At 36.4% G+C, this 25,626-nt stretch overlaps 8 protein-coding genes across 10 annotated transcripts; 2 read left to right on the forward strand and 6 right to left on the reverse strand.

Annotated features, from left to right (window-relative positions):
- Positions 1-1,195: 1,195 nt before the first annotated feature.
- Positions 1,196-2,156, forward strand: LOC107038858. The gene is made up of 2 exons (XM_015258166.1): positions 1,196-1,548; positions 1,659-2,156. Exons 1-2 carry the CDS (start codon positions 1,425-1,427, stop codon positions 2,084-2,086), a joined length of 552 nt encoding a protein of 183 aa, XP_015113652.1. The 5' UTR covers positions 1,196-1,424; the 3' UTR covers positions 2,087-2,156.
- On the reverse strand, positions 2,075-4,402 carry LOC107038857 (stress-activated map kinase-interacting protein 1). The gene is made up of 7 exons (XM_015258165.1): positions 4,084-4,402; positions 3,856-3,993; positions 3,506-3,789; positions 3,222-3,391; positions 2,840-3,136; positions 2,526-2,764; positions 2,075-2,442 (listed from the first exon to the last, which is right to left on the reverse strand). The coding sequence occupies exons 1-7, from the start codon at positions 4,154-4,156 to the stop codon at positions 2,240-2,242; spliced, it is 1,404 nt and encodes a 467-aa protein (XP_015113651.1). The 5' UTR covers positions 4,157-4,402; the 3' UTR covers positions 2,075-2,239.
- Positions 4,403-4,713: 311 nt separating this feature from the next.
- On the reverse strand, positions 4,714-6,869 carry LOC107038875 (zinc finger protein 81). 2 transcript variants are annotated; one of them, XM_015258188.1, is made up of 3 exons: positions 6,781-6,869; positions 6,303-6,481; positions 4,714-6,186 (listed from the first exon to the last, which is right to left on the reverse strand). In XM_015258188.1, the coding sequence occupies exons 2-3, from the start codon at positions 6,456-6,458 to the stop codon at positions 4,846-4,848; spliced, it is 1,497 nt and encodes a 498-aa protein (XP_015113674.1). In that variant the 5' UTR covers positions 6,459-6,481; positions 6,781-6,869; the 3' UTR covers positions 4,714-4,845. The 2 variants fall into 2 exon arrangements, with proteins under 2 accessions (XP_015113674.1, XP_015113672.1); XM_015258186.1 differs by having other exon boundaries at positions 6,673-6,869.
- Positions 6,870-8,164: 1,295 nt separating this feature from the next.
- LOC107038853 (gustatory receptor for sugar taste 64f) lies at positions 8,165-10,954 on the forward strand. Its single transcript, XM_015258159.2, has 9 exons — positions 8,165-8,252; positions 8,482-8,626; positions 8,730-8,848; positions 8,933-9,127; positions 9,189-9,298; positions 9,362-9,687; positions 9,766-9,928; positions 10,027-10,116; positions 10,192-10,954. Exons 1-9 carry the CDS (start codon positions 8,165-8,167, stop codon positions 10,291-10,293), a joined length of 1,338 nt encoding a protein of 445 aa, XP_015113645.2. The 3' UTR covers positions 10,294-10,954.
- On the reverse strand, positions 10,888-13,492 carry LOC107038837 (gustatory receptor for sugar taste 64e). The gene is made up of 9 exons (XM_015258138.2): positions 13,106-13,492; positions 12,815-13,046; positions 12,451-12,586; positions 12,023-12,222; positions 11,835-11,926; positions 11,554-11,774; positions 11,303-11,468; positions 11,146-11,235; positions 10,888-11,089 (listed from the first exon to the last, which is right to left on the reverse strand). The coding sequence occupies exons 1-9, from the start codon at positions 13,349-13,351 to the stop codon at positions 11,024-11,026; spliced, it is 1,449 nt and encodes a 482-aa protein (XP_015113624.1). The 5' UTR covers positions 13,352-13,492; the 3' UTR covers positions 10,888-11,023.
- A 369-nt stretch (positions 13,493-13,861) lies between these two features.
- Positions 13,862-14,724, reverse strand: LOC107038882 (28S ribosomal protein S14, mitochondrial). The gene is made up of 3 exons (XM_015258193.1): positions 14,633-14,724; positions 14,338-14,478; positions 13,862-14,202 (listed from the first exon to the last, which is right to left on the reverse strand). Exons 1-3 carry the CDS (start codon positions 14,699-14,701, stop codon positions 14,017-14,019), a joined length of 396 nt encoding a protein of 131 aa, XP_015113679.1. The 5' UTR covers positions 14,702-14,724; the 3' UTR covers positions 13,862-14,016.
- Positions 14,725-14,936: 212 nt separating this feature from the next.
- LOC107038887 (elongation factor 1-alpha) lies at positions 14,937-19,385 on the reverse strand. 2 transcript variants are annotated; one of them, XM_015258206.1, is made up of 5 exons: positions 19,325-19,385; positions 17,582-17,758; positions 16,895-17,503; positions 16,377-16,652; positions 14,937-16,141 (listed from the first exon to the last, which is right to left on the reverse strand). In XM_015258206.1, exons 2-5 carry the CDS (start codon positions 17,723-17,725, stop codon positions 15,785-15,787), a joined length of 1,386 nt encoding a protein of 461 aa, XP_015113692.1. In that variant the 5' UTR covers positions 17,726-17,758; positions 19,325-19,385; the 3' UTR covers positions 14,937-15,784. The 2 variants fall into 2 exon arrangements, with proteins under 2 accessions (XP_015113692.1, XP_015113691.1); XM_015258205.2 differs by lacking the exon at positions 19,325-19,385 and adding an exon at positions 19,223-19,311.
- Positions 19,386-20,318: 933 nt separating this feature from the next.
- Positions 20,319-24,561, reverse strand: LOC107038888. Its single transcript, XM_015258207.1, has 4 exons — positions 23,970-24,561; positions 23,220-23,337; positions 22,100-22,330; positions 20,319-21,985 (listed from the first exon to the last, which is right to left on the reverse strand). Exons 1-4 carry the CDS (start codon positions 23,970-23,972, stop codon positions 21,924-21,926), a joined length of 414 nt encoding a protein of 137 aa, XP_015113693.1. The 5' UTR covers positions 23,973-24,561; the 3' UTR covers positions 20,319-21,923.
- Positions 24,562-25,626: the final 1,065 nt, after the last annotated feature.

Consider the following 25,626-nt stretch of genomic DNA (forward strand, 5'->3'; position numbering starts at 1 on the left):
TCTGAATTTTTTTTATCTCTTGATGAGATGATATCTAGATGTCAGTAGTCAGTCTGTGTCTGTCAAGCTTTTTAAAAAAATCTCGGGTTCTGTCCAGATCCGATCAATTAGCCCCTCATGTACAGATATTCCAAATTTTCATTTTTTTCCTCATTGAAGTAGTTTTGAAGAAAATTGCAAGCTAATAAAAAACATTTGCTAGTTAGTACTTTTTTTAAAATAAATTTTTGAAAAATCACCTCTGAAAAAAAAGGAGTAATCCCCTCTATTTCATTATTTCCAAAAAATTTTATCACCAATCGATAGCAAATTGTTTGAAGATTTTTGCGAGTTGAGAAAAAATCGTCAATGCAATCCTATTATTGTGTAAATTAACAATTCCAATTTCAACTGAGAACCAGAGTTGATGACCAGAGTTTGTAACAGAGATGTCAAACAAGATATGAATGTTTTTTTTGGCTCAAATGAAAGAGCGGCTCAAAAAATGGCGTGCAGAAGTCTTTAAAGATGACAAATGTCTCTAAAGATGATGTCTGTTTTCAATTGAAAAGCGCAATTGTGACAACATTGTCCAGTGGGGTCTAGGAGTCTCCCCTGGGTCAAAACCATCTTTAGAGGCCCTAGCACGCCAGTTCACGACCCGCAATTTCCTTTGAGCCCAAAAAAACATTCATATCTTGTCTGACATCGCTGCTACAAACTCGGGTTTTCAACTCGGGCTTTCAATTGAAAACCCGAGACAACAGACATCATCTTTAGAGAGATTTGTCATCTTTAAAGACTTCTGCACGCCATTTCTCGACCCGCTCTTTCATTTGAGCCAAAAAAAAACATTCCTATCTTGTCTGACATCTCTGCTCTGTTTGTACTCTGGTCATAAACTCTGGTTTTCAGTTGAAACTGGAATTGTTAATGAACACAATAATAGGAGAGCATTGACGATTTTTTCTTAACTCGGAAAAATCTTCAAAGAATTTGTTACCGATTGGTGATAAAATTTTTTGGAAATAATGAAATAGGGGGGATAACGCCTTTTTTTCAGGAGTGATTTTTCAAAAATTTATTTAAAAAAAAGTACTAACTAGCAAATGTTTTTTATTAGCTCGCAATTTTCTTCAAAACTACTTCAATGAGGAAAAAAATAAAAATTTCGAATATCTATACATCAGGGGCTAATTGATCGGATCTTTCTGTCCGTTGGTAAACAACCAGCAGGCCTGCTGCTGATTTTCAAATTGCCATTTAATTACTTGAATTCTATAAAAAAAAAAATAACCATCAGTGACGGAATAAAGTGCAAGTTTTCAAACAAAAGGAGTTGAATTCATCTGGACTTGTATCGAAATTAATGCTGTGCATACTGAGTGAATTTCTAACCTAAAATTCTGACAACTGTATAAATGATTGAATGAAGTTTATGTACAATGATTGATCTTGAAACATCAGAGCCAGTGAACCCGGACATGAGAAATACCTCATCACGACTAGTGATACATAAACGTAGATCTTCAATTTTTCAACGAAGATCTATAAATCCCCGTCAGCAAGGTGAAATCTTTTTCTATTATCAAATTATTGTGCGATAAAAAAAGAATTTTGTTCTATTCTCTCCCAATATTTCTCCCCCTAAAATGATCTCTGATAATTTAATCCCCTAGATTACGACGAGACAATTAGCGAAAAAGAAAAATCCACCAATTCGAAGATAGTACCTCTCGATGAACCTCAAGAAAAAATTTTTGACTTGAGTGAATACATATCCTCACTGCTAGATGAGCAACGTGCGTGGAAGAAGACCTTGAACGAGAGAAAATTCCGTCGCAAATGTCTGACGAAAGAGGAGGCCCGAGTTCGTGAAGGTGTTGAATTTGATCTCAGTCCCCTGACAGATCGAGAAAAGATTTTTATATCAGAGCGTCCAAAGTACGAAGCCATCTCAGAGAATATGCAGAATTTGTTGAAAGTAGCAGTCAATATATCAATGGTGAATATCCAAGTGAATCGCATGCACAAAACGATGGCTGAGACATTGAACAAGGAGATTTCCAGAGCCAAAACCCAGTTAATCGATCTGTCTGGTGTGTAAGAATTCTGAATACTCAATTTGTGTTATATTTTTAAAAATAAGAAATAATAAAAATGCAATATTACAGTCATTTTTTCTTTTTTGTAAAAAAATTAATGAAAAAAGAGATTTTAATGAATGATTAGGTTTGACGTTTCCCTAATAATTTTGTCATCATCTGTGAAGACTGAAGCTTTTCCTTCTGACAGCCTTTCGTTCTCTATGTTGTAAGAACTCCTTCCTTGCATTACTGCTCCGTAATTCGAGAATGTGATTGATTTTTCGAACTATCTCTTCAGCTACTGATGAATCAGCCTCGAAATCGTGTGTTTTGAATGATGTTGATTGGTGGAGAGAGTGTGAATGCGTTGAAGATACTGAAATATGGGGAAAATTGAAAACACCAAAGAATAATAATAATAGTAATTAGAGAGATTGAAGAATATTATATTATATTTACGTAGCAATGTATCTGAGATGGAATGATGAGTGTAAATTAACGTAAAAGTTGTCTTTGAGCCCTTGCTTTCGGTCAATTCACACCAGGCAATATTATCCATTTCATAGGAGACTGCTCGTTGTCGATGCCAAAATCTACTGGCACCTTTACCTGCTATCACAGGATCTATCTCAATTTTATCACCCGATATGCCCAGGTGGATTTCAGTCTTTGCTCTCACTTTGTTTATTATGTTCACTCTGTAATCAATAATAATATCCGTTAGTGCAATGGGAAAAACAGAATTATTCAATTTTATTCTAGAGCAGACTCACCTATACAATTGATATAAAGGAGCTTCCATAGCAGTAGTATGTCCTTTCATTCGCGCCAGATCCTCGGCAAATATCTCTTGCTCCATTTCAGTAGTCACAGGAGATTCTTCATCAGCTATTCGCATAGCTGGACCAACCGGTTCATGCCTAGCACGGTCGCAAGGTCGCATTTCCACCAGGCATAAAGCTGGAAATTCGAATTTCGATATAACTTCTCGTGGGTCTAAGCAGGGAAAGTCCCAGTCGACTTCTCCATCGTCTTCGGTTATGTATAGACCGTATTTCGTGATGTCTTCCCTGAAACCATCATTTCAGTTGGTAATTTTATGAGATATTTCTCCTTAATTATGGATTTTTTCAATTATTCATGAGGGATATTTACTTGAGATTGTGATTCGGATGCTCACTGGCATATTTATAACAAATCAAACCAATGAACTCTTGAACTTTGGCTGTACCAAGGACGACGATCTGTAAAGGGTATCGACGCTCTTCCTCACTCAACATACACATGTATATTCTGTATTTTCTGATATGAACACCAATTTGGGCCTAGAAGAAATGGGGGGATCATAAAATTAATGAAAAAAAAGTGCTCCAATAACACTTTGCAAGTTTTTTTTTTTAATATAATACTACTTTCAACTTTAACAGTGTAATACATACATTCCCATCGAATTTGATGTACTCAGTGAACGGATTTCGTGGAAGCAGTGGAGATTTTACTAATTGTTCAGATAACAGTGATTGTCGCTTTATCGGTCTAATGAATTGGTCTCGTTTGCGAACATCTTTTCGTTTGAACATTTCGAATTTTTCCTCTTCAGTCATGCTGATGGGATTTGGCTCCCACTTTATGTGTTTTATTTTGGCAGCTTTTTTCCGTTCCATCTCCATCTTTTCAAGGCGCTGGGCTGTGTTGGAACGTGGACGATGACCAAATTCCATATCTGAAATTCAAATTAGTCATGAGATGATTTCACTCAACTTTTTTCATTTGTCAATTTTTTAAGCACCCATTTGAATGTCATAGGATTCAGACATCGCATCCAAGTCCTCGTCATCGCTTTCTTCATCTCCTGGGTAGCAAGATTCACCGTTTGCTTTTAATTGCCTCGGTATATCCTCACCAACCATCACCATCTCGCACATACCTTTATGGAACAATAGTATTTCAAATGAATTTCCATTAATTACAATCCAATCTTTATTACTAACAGCAATTGAGAGAATAATATAATTACCTGTGTCATCAGTTGATATAAAACTGTCTCTTATATGCGAGAGCAACCAGTGTTTATTATCATACAGAGCCATTGTTATAACACTTGCCTCGATATTCCGCGTAATTTTACATTCACTGACTTTCCCATTAATTTCTTCAATACAAATCTTGATTCAATTATAATTTCGCATCCATATACATATATATATATATATATATTTTTTTTTTTTTGGTTTGCAATGAGATGATGGCTAATGTGAATTGATGTAAATATGCAAAATAATAACGATTATTAATATATGTATGACGAATGAATGACATACGGTTATTATCAGGCTTTGCTGGTCGAATTATCGACCGAAAAAGACGATCTATTCCTCTACCAGATGGCACAAGTGTGTTCAGAACCTTGTGATCCTTGTGAGGCTTGTGTGCACAAGCATTCATCTTCGGTAAAGTAGATATTCCATTAGACAAGTTGACATTTTGGCGGTTTTTCGAACCAAACCTATTTTTTGCAAATTAGAAATTGTTGAAAGTCTTCAAGAATTGTTTTTTTTTTTTTGGATAATTCAGTAATGAATAGGACGAATCGCACCGATAGTGAGGTTCAGTTGGTTTTTAATTTATGAATATTTTATTTGCTTTGCAAAAATATATAACGACAAATGCACATTGTATGTTGGCAGTATATAAATATTATGATATATACAGTTTCTGATAAAACTAATACAGAACAACTTGAAACTTGAAGCCATTATAAAGCCCTCCAAATGAAAAATTAACTGACACTCTCCTGCTTACAGTGTATCTTGCTATGCCTCGCTAATTTCGATCTCGTTACGAAGCCTTTATTACAAAGTGGACATACAAAAGGTCGTTCTCCTGTATGAACTCGCTGATGTACCTTCAGGTGTCCCGATTCATAATATGATTTGTAACACAAGTTGCATTCAAATTTCTTAACTCCATTATGATACTTCATGTGTCTATTGAGCTCTGGTTTTGACAAAAATGATGTATCACAAAGATGGCAAGGATATTTGCGTTTATCCTCATGCTTCTGGACATGTCTCGCCAATTCAGAATTGGTGTAGTAACTCTGACCGCACGTTTCACAGTTGTAACGGCTCCCCAATGTATGCCTTTTCATGTGCATTTTAAAAGATTGAACATTTCGAAAGACTTTATCACAAGTTGGACACATCAAAGGTAATGTCAGATGTGTGCCCTTGTGATGTCTCAACTCAGATCTCTTAGTGAATTTCTCTCCACACTCAGTGCAAATAAATTGCACCTCTTTTAATTGACATTTCTCGCCATGTTTCTTGAGGATTATTTTGCTGAATGATTTGTTGCAGTATCGACACTTGAATAATTTACATTTCTGGGATTTGTTAATCTCTTGTGAGGGCAATACCACAGATTCGGTGAAAATTTTATCATTTGGCTCAATTAATAAGGTTGAAGAAACTGTTTGTTTGTTATGGAGAGTATTCCCTTGATCCACTATGTGGCTTTCATTTTCATAGGAAAGACAATGCTCCGCTATGTGATTCTTGAGGTCTTCTAACGATCCGAATTCGCTAAAACATAACTGACAACTCGTCATATTATTGAGGAAAGATTGATCATTTACGTCGACCTCTTCCTTGACATATGCTCTGAGAAAATCACAGGGCTGTTGTAACTGCATTGTGTCAACGAAACTATGTGCTTTGCTGTGGAGGGACTTTTGTACTCTATTCAATTCGTCTATGTTTCTTTTCATCGGTGATTCTGTTTTTATTAATTTATCAAGCTCTTGATTCTGCTCGATATCATTGATCTTCCAAACTTGAAAGCCTTGGTTTGTAGGTACTAATAGAGCGTAATTCATCATGTCTTTCACATTGAATGCATCACTTCCACGGTCCAAAATATCTTTGTACTCGTTGTCTTCCATATTTTTAAACATTGCCATCTCCATTTCTCCGGATTGATCTTGTAATTGGCCTGATTTGAGGCATGTTCGCAATGCCTTGTCTGACATTTCAACGAGCAGACGAAATTCGTAAAATTGATTTACTTGGCGTCGACACATGTGGCATATTGACAAGGGGAGACCATCGGTTGGAGTAATCTGAAATATCATAATGTATATTTTAATAATATAATAATAATAGTCACATTTGTCAATTTGTTATACGTGCGACCTTTCACTAAATAGTTTCGTTAAAAAATTAAATTTTTACTCACTTCTACACGAGCGATAGAGGTTATCTTCTCGACAAGTACTGCCATATGAGTTTCCTGATTAATTTCCTCGAATATCGAGGGCAGTGCATTCCCTTGTTTTAGACATAATCGACAGATATCGTTGATCAGTCTTCTATTACTATGGAGCGTCGTCATTGCGTTATAAAAATTTAATGCAACTGAAAAATTAAATTTCCCATGAAATTATCTAGCCGCATAATAGGAATAATAATCAGGATAATTCCACGTTTATAACATAATTAACCAAAATGATTTTTAATAACAACGAAACTATTTAGATGGTAAATAAATCATCTCCATAATAATACGACTAATTTTCAATGAATAAACAATGGTAAAATATTCTCACTCTCGTAAATATACAAGGACCCTAAAAAAAATCAACTTCTGTAGTCTAATGTGCTGTGAAATACGATGAATATGTTTGAATATTTTATAAAATTTCAGAGCTCATTGCCTTGTGAAACAATATCTTAAATTTTGTGAAATTTTCGTCTTCTTCATATCTCGAACACAACTTCATGTGATACTGGCAATGACAGCTGTTACAACGCCATATTGCATTCTAGTTGTTGATGACAAATATTGACGATACCGACAGAGCCCCGGGACATTGTTCAAGTCAAAGAATAATATAATACAAGACAATTCACTTGAAAACTGATCAATTTTCTTTTTCAATGTCTCGTTATTTTGTCTGCACAAAATTTCATTGACTATGAAATCGGTCTTTAAGCGATAAAATCACAGTTTTGATTGAAAATGATGAATAATCATTAGCAGGAGCTAATGACTGCCACACAACTGCCACTATTAATTTTTCGTAAAAATCAGTGTCTAAAAAGGTAATCAAACATGGAGATATAACGAAAATTTCCAGTTTCGATTTTCGGGGAGCCATTATAATGACTAATGAAAACGAAAACAATATTTAACTAACACACATTGCATGTTTATCAAACGAAAACCCTCGAGAATCGTGCGATAGTCGGATAAGGGACTTTGTTATTCTCCAGCGCAAGTTCATCGTTAACTACTGCCTGCAAGACACAATGCCACATTGAATTGCGAATATGTATTTATGTCACTTTTATTTTCAAATAGGAAATGGGTAAATAATAATCAAGAGTATCGACCGGTTTGTTTGCCACTGAGAGAGACTATACCGCCGAGGTATGAAAATACCAATATTGCGATTAGTTTGTTTGTTATTTGGCAGCGGTTCAGCATAATTTCCTCCTATAATATTGCTTCATTCGTCGAGTTTTTTATTAAAAAAAAAAAAAAAAAAGAGAAAATGAAAATGACTAATCGGGCTAGAGCAATTACAAATGGTTCACCAATACCAGTTGCAAAGGATAGCAAGCAAGTCTTGATTCATGTGTAATTATGTGTAATCAAAGTCCTATGGAAAAAATCAAGAGAATTTTTTTTTCTTTTATAAAGACCAAAGAATATTTTGCGCAATTCAGAAAATTTATTGTTAGGCGGGTAAAGTGCGAAACCTCGGAGAAAAGAATAGAATCCGAATTGCTCTCAATTTTTTTCACATATAAAAAGAAGTATGAAAAGACAAATCAATACGGCAAGATAAACGTTCGAATTTTTCCTCTCGATCCCATTTTCCGTTTCTTCTCTCGTATAGCAGCTTGTCAGTCGGTTTCGATGGCACTCTAGAGTAGCGAAGGACATACTCGTGTAAATAATTCCACGGAGCAGGAGAAAAAAATATTACCACCATGTCAGTTATACCTTGTCTTTCCACCCCTGCGCTCTATATTTTTTCAAGTTTTGAGTGAAATTTGTAATTGCGGAGTCTCATTAGTTGTTGATCGTTTCAAATGACATTATGGTTTTTTAGAGTATTTCCCGTTGAATACCACACTGGAAGGTGGACTCCACTCAAGTCAGATCCACCGATTGCTGAGAGTAAGTGTTTGAGGATAATGTTCAGTTAAATGAGAGAATGATGTAGTGTAGTGGCCACTATGTGTTTGAGTGAGTGATTTCGGGAGAAAAATTCATATAACATTCATCTAGAAAATTTTCTGACTTGCGAAATGAGTCCTCTGGACTTTTCTCTCGAAAACCTCTCAATACATCTATTAGATAATTTGATAGTTATGATGATTTTCCCTCAATACAATTAATTTTTTAGTGACAACGCCGACTGTAAATCCAACGAATTTCGTACAAAATTCAGATAGTTTGCATACAGCACTCAAGCCTATAATCAACCTTGCCCAATGTTTCGCTGTATTCCCAGTGAATGGCGCAAACACCCCAGATTCGTCTCATCTCAAGTAGGTTTTATAAAAATAAAAGAAGAAGAAAAAAAAGAAAAAAGAAAAAAGAAAAACTATATTAAAATCTATCTGTTGTTATGGATGAAAATTCCTGTTGTAGATTCACATGGAGAAGTCTCAAAATCTTGTACAGTATGGTAGTGCTGGCACTGTCTACAATCATGACAGGAGCGAGTATTCATCGTATACTCTCCAGCACATTTACTTCCCCCAAAATGAGTAAATCCCCTTCATTTCTCTTTGTGTCAATATTCAAGTTGATTCGAATTTTCTATTTCTTCATTCGTTTTTCAATTTATTCAGCTACATTAGTATTTTTCGGCACATCGTGCGTCACGAACGTCCTCTTCCTTAGGCTCGCTATGCGATGGCCGGAGATAGCTGCTAAATGGGAGAAGATTGAGCGAGAATTAGCTACTCGACATCGACGGACCTCAAAGTACAATCTTGTTACTCGGTATAAAATCATTGCAGTGACCATTATGGCAATAGCTCTTAGTAAGTTTTGAATTATATGAAAAGAATTTTCAATAGAAAAGTGATACACTAAAATTTTCAGTCGAACATACACTTTCCCTAGTATCTGGATATCTAAGTGCCTCCGAATGTGCCCAATTACAAGGTGATCCTGATGTCCTTGGGGTTTACTTTCAGACGCAATTCCCTCAGGTGGACAAAACGACCATACGACTACTCACAATGAGCCTCTGACAATTATGGATATCCTTTCAGGTCTTCAACAAAACGGTTTATTCAATCTGGAAGGGCCTCATGGTACAGAGTATTAATGTTCTCACGACATTTTCCTGGAATTTCCTCGATCTCTTCCTCATCCTCATGAGTACAGCATTGACCTACCACTTTGGATTACTCAATGCAAGACTCAACTCCATTAAGGATAAAACAATGCCAGAGTGGTGGTGGGCAGAGGCGAGAATCGATTACAATCGTCTTGCTTCACTCACTAGACAAGTGGATTCCGATATCTCTGGACTTATTCTACTCTCATTCGGAATCAATCTCTATTTTATTTGCATGCAGCTTATGTATTCCTTCAAGTAATTCATCGATAAATATTCATTTGTGCTGATATGGGAGTGCTGAGTACTAATGAATTTTTTTTTGGGGATTTTTAGTCGAGTGCCCAATGTCATTCGCACAATATACTTTGGCTTCTCTTTTGGGGCTGTTATCGCGAGAACAGCAGCTGTTTCTCTGTCTGCTGCATCAGTTCATGATGAATCATTACTACCTGCACCTGTCTTGTACAGTGTTTCTAGCTCGAGTTATTCAACAGAGGTATAATTCAATTTATACCTCTACTAATTTATAATATTTCATTTAGGGATCATTTAGGGAAATACATACAATAATGATTTTTTTTTTCATAAATTTAGGTAGTCAGATTCTTGTCTCAAGTAACAACAGACACTATAGGATTGACAGGAATGAAGTTTTTTTCCATTACCCGCAGTCTTGTTCTCACAGTAAGTCCATCATTTATTAAGAGGATTTTCCTTTCAAGAGGAGAAAAATTGCATTAATTTTCTATTGATATTCAGGTTGCAGGAACAATAATCACTTATGAGCTTGTTCTCGTACAATTCAATGCCGTCCAACAGGTGAATCCTTCAAACTTGACAAATGCTTGCGAACTGAAGTAACCATGCGTCATCAGCACCTTTTCCATAGTTTCGAAAAAAAAAACTCTCTTACTTTCTCCGTAATTTTTTTTTTCGTCAATTCTCCTCTTCCTTTATTTATCTCTCGGATCTACTGAGACTGATACGTTTTCACGAATCTCTCGCTTGTCACAGATTTAACAAAACTATTTGACTATTGTGGTTTTTCTTCTTGTTTAATTATCTCCTACTGGCAATATTTATCCTACTGTGGCTTGAGTCTTTGCCGTATATTTGCTTGATATTTCTTGCATTTCGAGGAAAAGTGATATAAATCTCGGAACCATTCATTTGAAAATAGGTTTTGGAAAATTAAGACATGATAAGAGCGAATCAACGAAGATTTATGATTATGCATAATCCACAGGAAATTGAAAATAGTCAACAATGGACATTCTACATATCTTGAAGGATCTCTCCACTTTATTTATTATTCTATATGTTTCACACTTAGGAAATAATTAATTTCATTATAATGGAATAAAGTAACACAAATCAGACGAATAATTAAGTAAATAAGAAATTAACGTATTGGAACGTGTTGGAAAATGTAAAAAAAGTAATAGACTTGACATATACTATACTCAAAGCGCCAACAGATATATTCATTTATTCTTCCTTCGTTCGTGCAGAGAAATTTCCAAACAAGTGTACAAATTTATAAAATAATTACATGAGTATCCGCGTGTAATATGGTAAATACTTTGTTTATTCATTTAGCCATAGCCACATTGAACTGCAGGAGTACTACTTCGTACGTGAGAATCGCCCCGGCGACCTAGAAAACATTGTTATTATTAAATGATTTACAATGTAGGGAAATTAAAAACTCACTGCTAACATGAAGTTTCGAGTTATTGAGAAGAACTTGAGGCCTGTCATGACCACTTCATCAGATGTTAATTGAAGTTGCAATCGTTGCGTCTGTAATGAAAGAAAGAAGATGAAAAGTGGATAAAGTTCTACGGAAAAAAAAAATGTTCAACAGTACCTCATTAGTGAAGCATGATGCTGGACAACTGTAGATAGCTGGCAAGGCAAGTTTGCTCTGATCATTTATTCTCGCTGTCAACAGCGTCACAGAGACGGTTCTGCCGATTAAAAAAGCGAATGATGCGAAGAAGTATAAAGTCATAATTATACTGGTTCCCTTGGGACTGAAGATGACAGAAGAAAATTCATATTACATAACTGGAAATTGGAAAAAATGGCTAGATGATGAGATGGCGATGATGTACTCACGAGAGGCCGTTGAGCAACTGAAGGCAAATAAAGTACAGATTGTTGGTAAAAGAGAGAAGAATTATCGGTGAAACAACGTTGTCAGCGTGCTTTACCAGACTGCTCAGCGCGGCATATTGTTCTCGGAGCTGTCGCCAATCCAAATTCGAACAATCCGACTTTCCTCCTGTTAATACAACCTGATTCAAATGTTTGTATCTCTCGGCCAGACCAGTTGATACCTGTGGATTCAAATAATCATCGAGTGTCTGTTGATTATTCATCCGAAAAGTCCGTATTACCAGAATTACAAATAAATCAGTGAAGTTCCAGGTGAATGTCGCAATTTTACTGATGATAAAGTAGAAGATGCCAAGAGCAGTTGAGAATTTTACTGAAATTCATTTAATATAATTAATCCCTTTTCACATATTTTCAATATGATATGAATAGTAAAATCCTTCTGAATGAAAAGAAAAAGAACATTCACCAGTCGTATAAGTAAATGCATGAGATCTGTCTGTGTATATTTCTACGTACTCCCTCCAAGTACCATTATTATAAGGGAATTCAGAACTATCCGGGATAGCCTTGACGACGCTTAAAGTATGCTCAAGAGCAGCGGGAATCATTATCATGGCGGTGATCAACATAAATTTCCAGCGCAATCTCACTTGTGGGTATTTACAGCTAAAAAATGCATCATATTCTTATAAATTGTTCCGATCTGGAATTGGATGAGTGGATTAAATTATTCAGCGGTGTAAAGGATCATGCATGCCACGCTTGAAAAACAACAATTATGGTAGTGGCCTATCATCGGTCTTGGTCGTAAACAAAGGGAGCATGAGTGATGCAATAGATATCTTTCAACAATCCTCTCTTTTTTCTTTTGCTTTTAAATGTGTATTATCTGACCTGTTGAAAAATCGCTCCATCATCCTCCACTCTCGTTGAAGGGCGATCCATTTAGGCGCCAACCGAAAGAACAGAACGGTTCCCATTAAACTATTTCCATAGAACATTATCCCACCGGTTGCTGTTGCTATACCCCCTGTATTTCAAATGAACGCTTACATTTTATTAATAATTTACCACCATTGAGTAATTGTCAGGGACACAAATTTATTTTCTGAGAAAACAAATAATGAAAAATTATCGATTGTGTGAGACTAAACTGATTGTAAACATCGCCAACAATGCCCTGATTTGTTTTCTGGGGATTGCAATTTTTCTTTCTCTTTTCAAAATTCTTAAAAAGTTTCATAGTATAGGTATATACCGTCTTGGACAAAAGTTTCAGCCCGCAAGGTAGTTATCATATGAATAAACGCCGTATAAGTCATGAAGAATAGCATTACGATAACAGCTGTTGTGTAAAATGTTCTTATCGAGATCCGCTTGAAGCATAATTTTGCTGGTGAAGGATTACGAATGTTGAGCACTGGAAGCAATGCGAATATTTGTGCAACGGCGAGAATGGGACTGATAGCTCGATGAAAACTTTCTTGATCCTGTCATTAAATTTTTGAGCAATTAAGGAACATATTATACATTTTAAAGCATTACTCACATTGATATCCGGATTACCATCCCGCCATGAATTATTGACCTCGCGTGGACCCAACAAAGTTCCTTTAATGGCTCTGGGTCGAGCCAATTGTATTTGCATCGGGCAAATAATTTCACTCCGTTTCTCATTTCTCTCCGGTACACTGAAGTTACTGAAGAGTGGCCAGATTTTTTTATCTTGACTCCGACTATTTTTATTATTCCGATTTGTCTCGATAGTCCTCGGGGATATGTTCGGTTGAAGCATTATTCTCCAAGAGTCAATTTCATATCATAAATATCGTAACTAATCATTCTTCTTGTATTTGCATAAGCATTAAAATTGTTCAGAAATTCATATTATTTTTTTTATGGTGAATAAATACTGCCACTTCCGCGGAACGTCAAGTTGTCGATGACTGCTTTCAAATTGTACTAACTTTGTTCGTGTTTTCCTGTGAAGAATACCCGAGCTTGCGCTCAAGGGTGCGTGCAACATGAGATATTGATAGAGGTGTACCTTTTGCATCTTTTAACAGAAGAATCATATCATGTTGATTTTTCAATATTCAGTGATTAAGTATTTTCGAAAGGTGGAATTTTTATATTTTTAATCAAGTGTAAAACTGTATTTCAATGACTCGCGATTTTTATTTCGTGACGTATTTATTTTTCCACTGACAAAAGCATTACATAATATCATTAAGATGATAAATTAATTTTTGTTTATTATCTTGATGAAATTTATCTTTGCCTATTAGTTTAGTTCACCAACTGGAATGGATAAATATATTCATAAGAGACGACCCGCTAGGGAGGTAGACAATTTTTTATTATTGAATTTTTATTTTTCAAATATACTTATCGATCTAACTACATTATTTTTCTTTTTTCTTTTTTTTTTCAAATTTTTGCTCGCTTTTTTTGATGAAATTATCCCCACAAGGCTCGTTGAACACCAGCTAACTTGTTGTAGTCCACCAGATATCTGAATACGAATCTAGAGAGTCTCCAACGTCTGAGACCTCCTCGTGAACGGGAAGTTATAACGCATCTATCTCTCAATTGGTACATGGAAGCTTGACGAGGCACTGCCAACATCTCTTGACTAGCAATGTCCTGTAGAATAATATTTTTCCGACATTGTTATGTCATTTCAACTACTGCGTTATTTTAGACAAGCAAGGGTAATAATCCCTTTGGATAATGAATATGAATGCCTCTAATCAAGACTCATGAAATATGTTTTCTTACTTGGATCTCTCGGGGCAAGATGTTGTTTCTCTTCATCGTTAAAAGACGAACACGAAGTGGAGCATATTCTTTGGCAATTAATCTCCTCTTATAATCCCTCAACATCTTTGCATTCGCCCATTTATTCCTCGTCTGCTGAATCTAACAAATTGCAGCATTCAAAATTAGTTTCTTTGGTTAGGATTCGAAATCTTCAATTATATTTTTGCCTATGAATTTGTGTTTAACAAATTAAAATATTTCAGTTGTAGAGGAAAAAAAAATTAGTAAAAAATCATATTCTTAAATGACTTACGTTAAATCCTGTTGCCAAATTTGAGAAAATTCTCGATACTTTGGACGCGAAAAAACCAGCGGTAGCCATTTTTCACAAGTGTATACACTAACCAAAACTGATAAAGGGAATCAGCTGATCGTACATACCCATCCATGGGCCATGCCTTGCAAATGAAAAGAGTAGACGCATAAAAATTCTTGAAATTTACTATTTTTTCACTCACATTTTCAGAATGTAGAATGCACCAGCATTACTGATGCAATTATCTCATACTAAACTTATCGTCAATCATAAGATAATAGTAGGAAATGATGAATTCAAATTGTTGTATTTGTTCTTTATTTGTTGTAACCAGTTTAGCGTTATAAAATTCACACCACTTAGTCATTCAACTCGACATTAAATTTTCAAACAATTCGGAAGATTCCGTGTCGATAGAAATTAGGAAATTACAAAATGATGAATCCAATCCGATCCAATACAAAAACGAAGATGAATCAGCAAAAAACGGATATTGAAAGAGAAATGACAATATCATTAAAAACAATGAGAATGGATAATAAAATTGAAGGATGAATAAATAAAAAATATGAACAAATAATAATGTGTTGTCGAGTATCGCAGATATAGGATTTATTATTTCCGTATAATAATTAGAAAATATAATTAAGCCGAGCTAAATTATGATGTTATTAATGTACTCGTAAAACAAATTGTATAATAGCACACGTAATTTGATATCAATTTTCACAGTATACAACTCGTTGCAGTTAGTTCAAAATATGTTATCAATGAATATTTTTAATGAATTCTTTCCTTCGGAATTCTTTGCGATGAAAAGAGTGTCGGAGTGAACGTTTTGACAAAAAATTAACAAAATGATCAATGAAGAAAAAGGTTGATCCATTGATAAGATCCCTATATTTTCTAGGGACAATGGATCCACGATAATCTTGATTGATCTCACACTCCATGTACCTAAAATCGACTGTTGTCATAATTTTTTTATTATCAGTATTATTATTATTATTATTATTAACATAAAAAAGGAACGATATACTTTTATGAAATGAGCACGAGTGGCGGTCCAGTGAAATTGGAGGACAAATTACTTGTGCTACTATATGCCGGTGTGCATCCGGCGACTTGATTACAAGACGCGGAAACTGGTTATTTCTTCTTCTGGGCTTTCTCAGCAGCCTTGGTGACTTTTCCAGAGGCATCCTTGAATGTAACGGCCTTGATAACACCGACAGCTACGGTTTGACGCATGTCACGGACAGCGAAACGTCCCAGAGGTGGGAATTCCTGGAATGCCTCGACACACATTGGTTTGCTTGGCACCAGGGTAACAATGGCAGCATCACCAGATTTGATGGCCTTGGGGTCCACCTCAGTTGTTTTACCGGTACGACGGTCACATTTCTCCTTGATCTCGGCGAATTTGCAGGCAATGTGGGCTGTGTGACAGTCGAGTACGGGCGTGTAACCGTTGCTAATCTGTCCTGGGTGGTTGAGGACAATTACCTGCAGAATTTATAAATTATCAGAAAGTTAATTTATATTTTTCTCACTCCTGATATGTAATAACAAAATTTCTTTGTTATTACATAATTGACATTCAGACGCTTCGGCCATCATCAAATTGGAAAATTCTCTGGTGGAAACCGCGAATGAAGTGTATCAAGTCTCATCATTATGTCAATCTTATTCTTCATCATCTTTTCTTTTCAAATTGGTAATTTTTTTTTTTTTTCCGTACCTGAGCGGTAAAGTCAGCAGCGCCCCTGGGTGGGTTGCTCTTGGAGTCTCCAGCTACATAACCACGACGCAACTCCTTGACAGAGACGTTCTTGACGTTGAAACCAACGTTGTCTCCGGGTACAGCCTCCGTGAGTGCCTCGTGGTGCATCTCGACGGACTTGACTTCAGTGGTGAGTCCAGCTGGGGCGAAGGTCACCACCATACCTGGCTTCAACACACCAGTCTCAACACGACCGACTGGTACTGTTCCAATACCACCAATCTTGTAGACGTCCTGTGATAAACGGAAAAAGCCAAAATTATTAGTCTAGAAAATTTCAATTCACTTGCCATATGAAAATTGAACTATTTTTTTATATAATTTAATTGGGTTCAGACGTCTTAAACTATCACCAAATCCGAGGACTTTCCAGTGGAAACCACGAATGAAAGAAAATATTGTGTCATCATGAATGTTGGCTGGATAAAAGGTGGTGGTGTTTTGAGCAAAAAGAAAAAATGAAAAATAATTTTCACCTGAAGGGGAAGACGAAGGGCTTTGTCGGTAGGCCTGCTGGGTGGTAGGATGGCGTCAAGAGCCTCAATGAGGCATTTACCCTCAGCCTTGCCCTCCTTACGCTCGACATACCATCCCTTGAACCATGGCATCTTGCTCGATGGCTCAAGCATGTTGTCCCCGTGCCATCCAGAGATGGGAACGAAGGCAACGGCAGCTGGGTTGTAGCCGATCTTCTTGATGTATGAGGAGACCTCCTTCTTAATTTCCTCGAAACGAGCCTCGGAGTATGGTGGCTCAGTGGAGTCCATCTTGTTGACACCAACGATGAGCTGTTTGACACCGAGTGTGAAAGCAAGAAGGGCGTGTTCACGAGTCTGTCCATTCTTGGAGATACCAGCTTCGAATTCACCAGTACCAGCAGCCACGATGAGTACAGCACAATCGGCCTGGGAGGTACCAGTGATCATGTTCTTGATGAAATCTCTGTGTCCAGGAGCGTCAATGATGGTAACGTAATACTTGGCGGTCTCGAACTTCCAAAGGGCAATGTCGATAGTGATACCACGCTCACGCTCAGCCTTGAGCTTGTCGAGTACCCACGCGTACTTGAAGGAACCTTTTCCCATCTAATTGGCACATTCAAGAGACAAATTTTTTACACATCTCATTTTTTTTTCCACTTTCTTTCAAATATTATTAATTACCTCCTGGGCCTCCTTCTCGAACTTCTCAATGGTACGCTTGTCAATACCACCGCATTTGTAGATCAAATGACCGGTGGTCGTCGATTTACCAGAATCGACGTGTCCAATGACGACGATGTTAATATGAATCTTCTCTTTACCCATAGTGAAGTTTGTTTGTTCTCAGTCTGGTCAAAACTGTAATGACAAACAAAATATTTTTTCCTTTTTAATATCTTCTAAGAAAAAAAAACGTTTCAATGAATTTTCTTTCCATCACAATCCAAGCGAAAGCGCTCAGAAAACAATTAAAATTTGGAAATAATCAAGGGCTCCGAGTGAGCGTCCACGTGGCGATGGCCTGAACCTTCGAGTGCCAGGCTGTCGGCAATGCTTGGCAGCCATTTTGTATGTCTCATCCAAGTATTTCCACGGCAAGCCGATGTAACCGTAATAATTCCCGACGACGCTTCAATGACTCCCCCCCGCCCCAAATTCTCTCGATATAAAACGAAATATTCGCATTCTCCGACAAACAAAAATCTTTCAACAATGCACTAAAATTATTCAACTGATAAAATTTTCGAGATACTCGTTTCTATGTGCGTGAGAAAATAACCATCATAATAGTAACAATGCCGGACTACTAATTAAATTGCATGAACGGTTCTGCCTTCGTCATAACTAAACGTTATATATTATATGTAGTATATAGTTTAAATGCCGGAGGAACTGTTGCACCAGGTGACAACATAAAATGAAATATTGATAATTATCCCGTCAAAATATTTGTCATGTTATATTCAATGACGAAATGGACCGATACGACAACAAATGAGTTAATTACGGCGATAAATAGCACAACTTTTTATAAATAAAAACGCATAAGATGGCGGTCGTCACTCATTAGCTTGGAATCAATCAATTCATGGAATAAAACCGATTCACAAGTGACTGCAGTCTCATTGCATGAACTCTCCTCCTCCACCCTTGCATCAGATTATTTATCAAACGACGATTGATAAATCAACTAAAACTATAGTATCTCCATATTCACTGGCATGCACATGCATTATTCGCGTTAAAACAATCAGTGTTAAAGAGGCAAAATATTGAATTTAATAATTTGAGTGATATTTCATGTTCTTACGAGAGATGTAACAAAGCTATCTATTCACCGCATACCTCGGCCCGAGAAAAAAGTTATGTGAAAAAATTCCACGAATTAAAGACATGAGCGTAAAACTTGCGATTGACGTAAAGTGTTCAACATTCGACTCGTGATTGAAGCCTCAAGACTAAACAAAAATATAATCTTGAAGAAAATCTCATTTGTGACAATCGACCGCCATACTGTATCCGGTAGGTAGCGATTTCAAGCCTGAGGCCCAGCCATTCATGTTCCTCGGAAATCAATTTTTTAAAAATATTATTCACGTCCGCTTAATCACGATAAGCAACACCTACGTAATTTTTCTCCTATTAATCAACGGAATATTATTTTCGCGACGAGAATATATTGTAGGACGTTTATCAACGGAATGAGCTTCACAGCCGGTGGGGTAATGCAGTCGGACCATGCGTTGAACCTTAAACTTCAATTTTTAACAGTAATTACGATAATTAAACGAAAACTGTTTTCACAACACTATTTTATCATACCCGTGATACGATTATTTAATATTCCTAAGGGCCGATGACGAATATTGAGGTATTTAATATTTGGATTATCTTCGTGCGCGAAAACCACGAACAACCACTCACCTCCAGATGCCACGACAGAAAGAGATCGTCCAAGTGATGTGACATGCGCATACGGCTTCACGGAATTATAGTCTCTAACCCAGGGGCCCGGGTATATCGATTGCCAATACCTCCGCGAGGTGCTTCCTTTAAAAATGAGGGGATGTTTTTTGCTTTTACAATTTTTCAATACATGAGGGGCTTTATGGAATGAATTGGTGAATTTTCAGAATGGGGCTTTGGAATTTTTTTGTCATTGAATATTTGATGGGGGTGTTAATTTGAGATTTAAGGAGTGGCGAGTCTGGGTTTGAGACTGGAATGGATGTCGCTGCAGTCGTTTCTATTGTTTTCTGGCCACTAGCCTCGGATGGTAATAATTTGTCATTTTTTTTGGAGGCTTTGGTTGGCGCCTTGGCGGGAGGCGCGATAGAGAGCAAAATTAGTCACTTTTTTCAATTTTTATTTTCTCAAATTTTGCTTAAAATTGGAATGATAGAGGAGAGGCCATTGTTCTTAATTTGTTTCTAGTGCAATGACAATTATTTTTCATATTTTTTAACCAATATTTTAGCTGTTGACGGAAATTTTCGCATTTATTTTTATTCACGCTCTTGTTTTGTGGTAATTATCCTGAGGAATGATTGTAGGTGAAAATGTCAAGAGACTAGAAAAAAAAATCCTCATCATTTCCCCCTAAAACCATTCATCATCAAAATAATTCAGCATTAAACAAGACATGAAAAATCGAGTCATTCAATTCATTTTCTCCCCCTCACAACGCTCGATTGATTGATCCTGACAATTGTTATCTCCCAATCCAAAACCTCGTCAATCACCCAGGATTCTCAGGAACACGTCTATGAAAGGGCAACCGGCCCGCAAGCCCCAAATAAACCATGTCCATCAATTTTATTCAATGAACATACGAAAACAATTATCGTGTGTCCCTCTAAACGAACAACCCCCCCTCCCCCTGGTCTAAGGAGAATTTCACATACAATTTTTCATTCAATTTAATATAAAAAAACAACCTTTTATTTATCCAATACAATCATTACAAACTTTCCAAATTTCTTATTTCATACACAAACTTTCTGTCAACTTACGCCTTTTATTTATAAAAAATTAGTGGAAACGTGTCATTCAATGTGGCACCATTCTTACGTATAATTATAAATATCAATCGGTACTAAAATAAATGTCTCAATTCACTCATAAACTTGTCTTGAAAACACATGCCCTGAAATAGAAATAATATCAACTGCCCAAAATTGACTAGAATCCAGATGAAGAAAGGAAAAAAAAAACAAAAAGCACGTACTCACCAGGGAAATTTAGTGAAATTCTACGCATTTCTCGTTGATTTATGTGAAAAAATCCAGTAGATTTTCCGCACGGTTTATATTGCAATATTCTGAGAATAATATTTGATGGAAAAAATAAATGAATGATTTTTTTCTCATTGTATGATTTTTTCGTCTAAAAAATACCAGCAAAATAGATTGTAAAAATCTATTGACTTTTTTTTAATCACATATTTTCCATGAATATTTCAATAAAACCCACCTGGAAGCGCTACTGAATTTCCAATAGAAATGATAAATCAACCGATAAAATGCCCAGGAGTTTTTTATTGAGTGTTTTTATATATTCCCACACTTTCTTATAACATCGGTTCAGTTTATTTATATTAAATTAGTTTTAAAATTATTTCAATACTCTTCACTTATTCAGCATAGCAAATGCAACAGCTTTTCATAAAAATTTATCGATTAAAAATACATTTGACAACTGTATGAAAACGAGGCCGTAGCAATGCCTGGATACCTATTCCTTTGAATAAATTCAACAGAGGTGTATTTTCAATTAAGGGAGAAGACGCCTTGTGTGACATCCTATTATACAGGCGTTGGCATTTTATGGAATACAATGTGAATACGCGTCCTACTGTCGACATTGTACAATCGATCGATTCCGAACGTAAAAATAGTAACACTCGTTGCTACGGGTCCTTCGCCTATAAGTACCATTCAAATGGCCAAGGAAATTTTCTCGCTGGGTGATAAAAAAAAAAGAGCATTTTATAGGGTTTTTTCAAAATCGATTAACGGAAAAAAAAATATTTTTCTTTCATTTAATTGTGCGATTCTGGAATCGTTATTTAATGTAGGCCACGTGTCGTCAACACAGTTTCCAAGATATCCATCGAAATTTACAACTCAGAGTAATGAGATTATTGTGATAATACTAGGGCTTTGTTCAGAGGCGGTAATTAATTGATAAATAAATAAATAAATAAATAAATCGGGTTTATGATCTTATTGACTAACTTCATCGGCGTGAAATTCTTGAGAAAATACAACAGTTGTAACGCTTGGTACAATATCACACGATTTTTCAATGTTAGGTATCGTTAATGTTTCTCTCGCTTATTTATTCATTTATTTATTTATTTATTTATTTATTTATAGAGATGTAGAACTGTCGGGAGAAATTAAGTATTTTATCGTAATAATACGAAGCTGTCAAAGTGTCTGCAACTCAGGGGGATCCTGGGGATCCTAGAGACAGACTTACAATATTTGTCATGAAATTTAGAGGTATTTTGAGGATTGGCTCAACCTGTTTGTTGTTGGGATGGCGAGGCGGGTTGGATCATCCCACTCGTGCCGGGTTGATCTGAAAATGTTGACAGACATATTGATAATTGAAATGTAGTCAAAAGTAAAATAGAGGGATGCTACGTTTTAAACAATTAAAAGTCATGAAATTTGAAACGTGAATAATTCTGACCATGTTGAGATTCTGTTGTTAAACGTTCAAGACGTGTAGGTAAATCCGCCGTTCCGGTCTCAGCGTGTTGACCAAGGATGTCCGGCATTGCATTCCGTCTGCCAGTTCGTCCAGTGGATAAAAACTCTTTTGAACCCTCACCATTAGAGTATCCGGGTGTCACAGCTCCACCCCCACCCACTTCACCCTCTATTTCATCCTCGGCACGCTTTTCCGATAGCATTCTCAGCGCTGTAACAAGATTAAATCAGTGTTGAATACTACGATGATGTCTTTTTCTATTGAATTCTCGGTGTTATACTGTCGAATCGGTGTGAGTTTATTCCGGTGCCAACTGCAAGCTTTAATTAATATTGATTCTAGAAAAATGTTCAACTCCAATTATATCGTTCCCCTCTGTTGGAAAATATTGATAATGGAATGAAAATTGCAGTAATAGTAAAATCTCCATCTACTCGCGTGGTAAAATGTTATAATTGGGTAAAGCACAACAATTGTTTTTTTCATATTCTGTTTAATATGTTTTAGGAGAAATTTTTTTCAACATTTTTTGTGGGAAATTTTGTTAGCCCCTATGATGATCCTCTGTGAGATATCCTTCTGAAATCACTCAGTAACGAGATAATTACATAATTAGGATGACGAATAATTCTATGAAAAAATTTGAAGGCATATTTTTTTTGCAAATTCCCCTGCTCTATAAAAAAAAGGTCCAATACCCATCAAAACTTTTGCACTATATCATCAATATCTCCCAAGATGGATGATTAATCATCTCTCTGAGTATCCAATTGTTATAAAAAATTCCCCCCCCCCCCCTCTCCTCTGAAAAGTCTCACTCTCATGACATAAATATCGCAGTTCATCAGTTTTCTTCGTGACAAACAAATGCCCGCATCTAATTGCATTAGTTAGGAATTTAATTCTCAATAATCACATGCAGGCAAATTATTCATCTCAATCAAAGGCACCGTTAATGTACAAGAGATTAGTGTCATTACTGATTAATGTTCATCAATAGTTAGAGATGTTAATAATAGAAGCCCAAGTCCGTCGATTAATCTACTTTCACGAATTCGTCATTGCGAAGATTCGTAAATACGAAGAGGGGAAAAAATACCTTGAGTGCGTAGAAGGCGTTTCCCGCACTTCCTCGATCTCACAGCCTGATGGAGTATCGCGTCATCTCCACCAGTGCGGACTAACTTCTTCTTCTTCCTCTTCCTCTTCTTCTTCACCTGAGTTATTACCCAAAATAAAAAATATCCTAATCGCTGTGAAATCGACTATTTCCACTATTTTTATTTGTCTTTCTATTCCTCATCCCATCCTCTTTTTTCGAATAAGAACATTATACACATGATGATTTATTTGACTCATTATGATTTTATTGTCTTTCCAGTGTAGAATTGTCGTAAAACGAATTTGTCAGCTTTGGTTTGTCTTCGAGAAATTAACGTACCCCAGGACTAAATAATAAGATGGGATGAGTGGAACCTCTGACAGCTCCTTGGAGCATGGCCTCGGGGAATAATAGTATATGTCAGGGCTTGAAGATAACTCTTCTATTTTTAGAGGGTCAGGTGGAAGATGTATATCCTACGAAACTTATCATTGCCTTTTTTTCATCAAAAGGGCCTAAACCAAATCGTGGTACATTTATATAAAAATAATATGCCGAAACGTATGGTATGAACAATCTTCAGTGTAGCTAGAACTTGTATTCATGGAAAATTAATACAGGCATGTGGATAATTGGGCTAATTAACTACTGATCATTGAAGAGGTGTGCGTGTAACAACAACATCAGAAGAGAAAGAGAGAGCGAGAGAGGGAGATAGAGATAGAACATGTGAACAATTTCACTCACCATTGATAATGATCTCTCGGTCGGTTTAATGTTCCTGAGTCACCACAAATTTCCTTTCGATCTTTCCTATATTGTACGATTGATTGACAACTTTCTACGTAATAGTTCAATTACGTGTTCCACAACGCGTGTTAACGCGAATAAATCGATGTCAGTAAGTTTTTCGGACTATGCATTTTAATTCACGAGGGCGAACTCGCGTTAATTTGACCGGACGTTATGGAGAATAATTATTAGAGACGAAAATAAATGACAAGGTTCATGTTTTGAGCAGAAGCACTGACTGCGTCATATATTTCTTTTTATTTCTCATTATTTTTTTCAATGCGTTTCAATCATTTCATGTCTCTATACTCACTCACGATTACACATGACAGTAGACACGTTGTCGGAATACAACCAAATCTTGGCTGGGGATTCTAAGGATGCACATTGGTGGTTTTTTTCTCTTCAGTCTTGTCCACCGTAATTATGCAAATGTCACACATACGATTGTGATGAGGAATTTCGGAGGAACACGGTGATGATGAGATCATGCCAGGGCTGACAGCTGAACAGCGTCTCCCAACGCCACTCCGCCACTCGCACTTGCTCGCACTCGCCACTGTTACTTCCACGGCTTCCACGGGATCGCGGTTCTCCGAGATGACTCGAGGGTTCACGAATTGTTGCGAAGAGCTGATGCACCGTGCGCATGTGGCTATTATTGCTCGTTTGAATTGTTTCGAGGCTTTGGCAATTATGTTGAAGGAATTTCATGACAGGGGGCTAATCAATAATTAACCATCATTTCGTTTTCAGTTTAGTTTCACTTTAATTCATTGTGAATTATTTGGAAAACTATTATTGTCTTCTTATCTTGTTAAGAAAGATGGAGAGATTGGTGCTCTACAGCGTGTCAAATCCTACCATTCAATTATCATATATTCTTGGTGCCCTTTCACATTGATTTCTCCATTGACCATAATCTCTAATGATCATACTGTTTTTGGGTGGAGCTGTATCACTGGATAATTTATAAATCGATTGGAGATTTCACGTGAGAAAAAAATTTCAATTAAAGTTCCCATAATGGCACTCACTTGCTCAGAAGTTGTATTGCATTTCTATTGTAATTGGCAAAAGGGAGTGAAATTATTTGTACGAAAGCCATTGGTCGCAGTGTCAATTAAAATAAGTAGCACGACTCCGGTTATGCAGATAGTATACGTCAAAGCCATTCATTCGATCGACAAGGTCGCAGAACCTCGTAGCTAGGAGAGAAATATCTTGAGTAAGTGATAATTCAGGGAATGAATGGTGTTAGAAAATTTTGAATTTTTGTTTATTCAGTGGTTATATAGAGCATTGGGAGATTGTTCTGATGAATATGAAGCAATTTTCGTGGATTTTGACATAAATTATCGAACAAAGGGTTCCGCGTGATGACTATTTCAACTTCAAACGTCGATTCAGCACGCCATTACATTTAAATAATGGAGTATTAGGCAAGCGGTATACTCATCCGAATCGAGTTGAGAAAAATCAGGGAATTTTAAGCAGCAAGTCCAGCGCACCTCAGCTTCTGAGTGAGAGAGCTCGGATGAGGAATGGAATATTCATAACTTGGAAGAACTATTAGGAAAAATTGAATATTCTCGTGTGAGATCACTGAGTG

This window comes from Diachasma alloeum, unplaced genomic scaffold (assembly GCF_001412515.2).
Source record: "Diachasma alloeum isolate Michigan unplaced genomic scaffold, Dall2.0 Dall_scaffold_00289, whole genome shotgun sequence".
NCBI lineage: Eukaryota > Metazoa > Arthropoda > Insecta > Hymenoptera > Braconidae > Diachasma > Diachasma alloeum.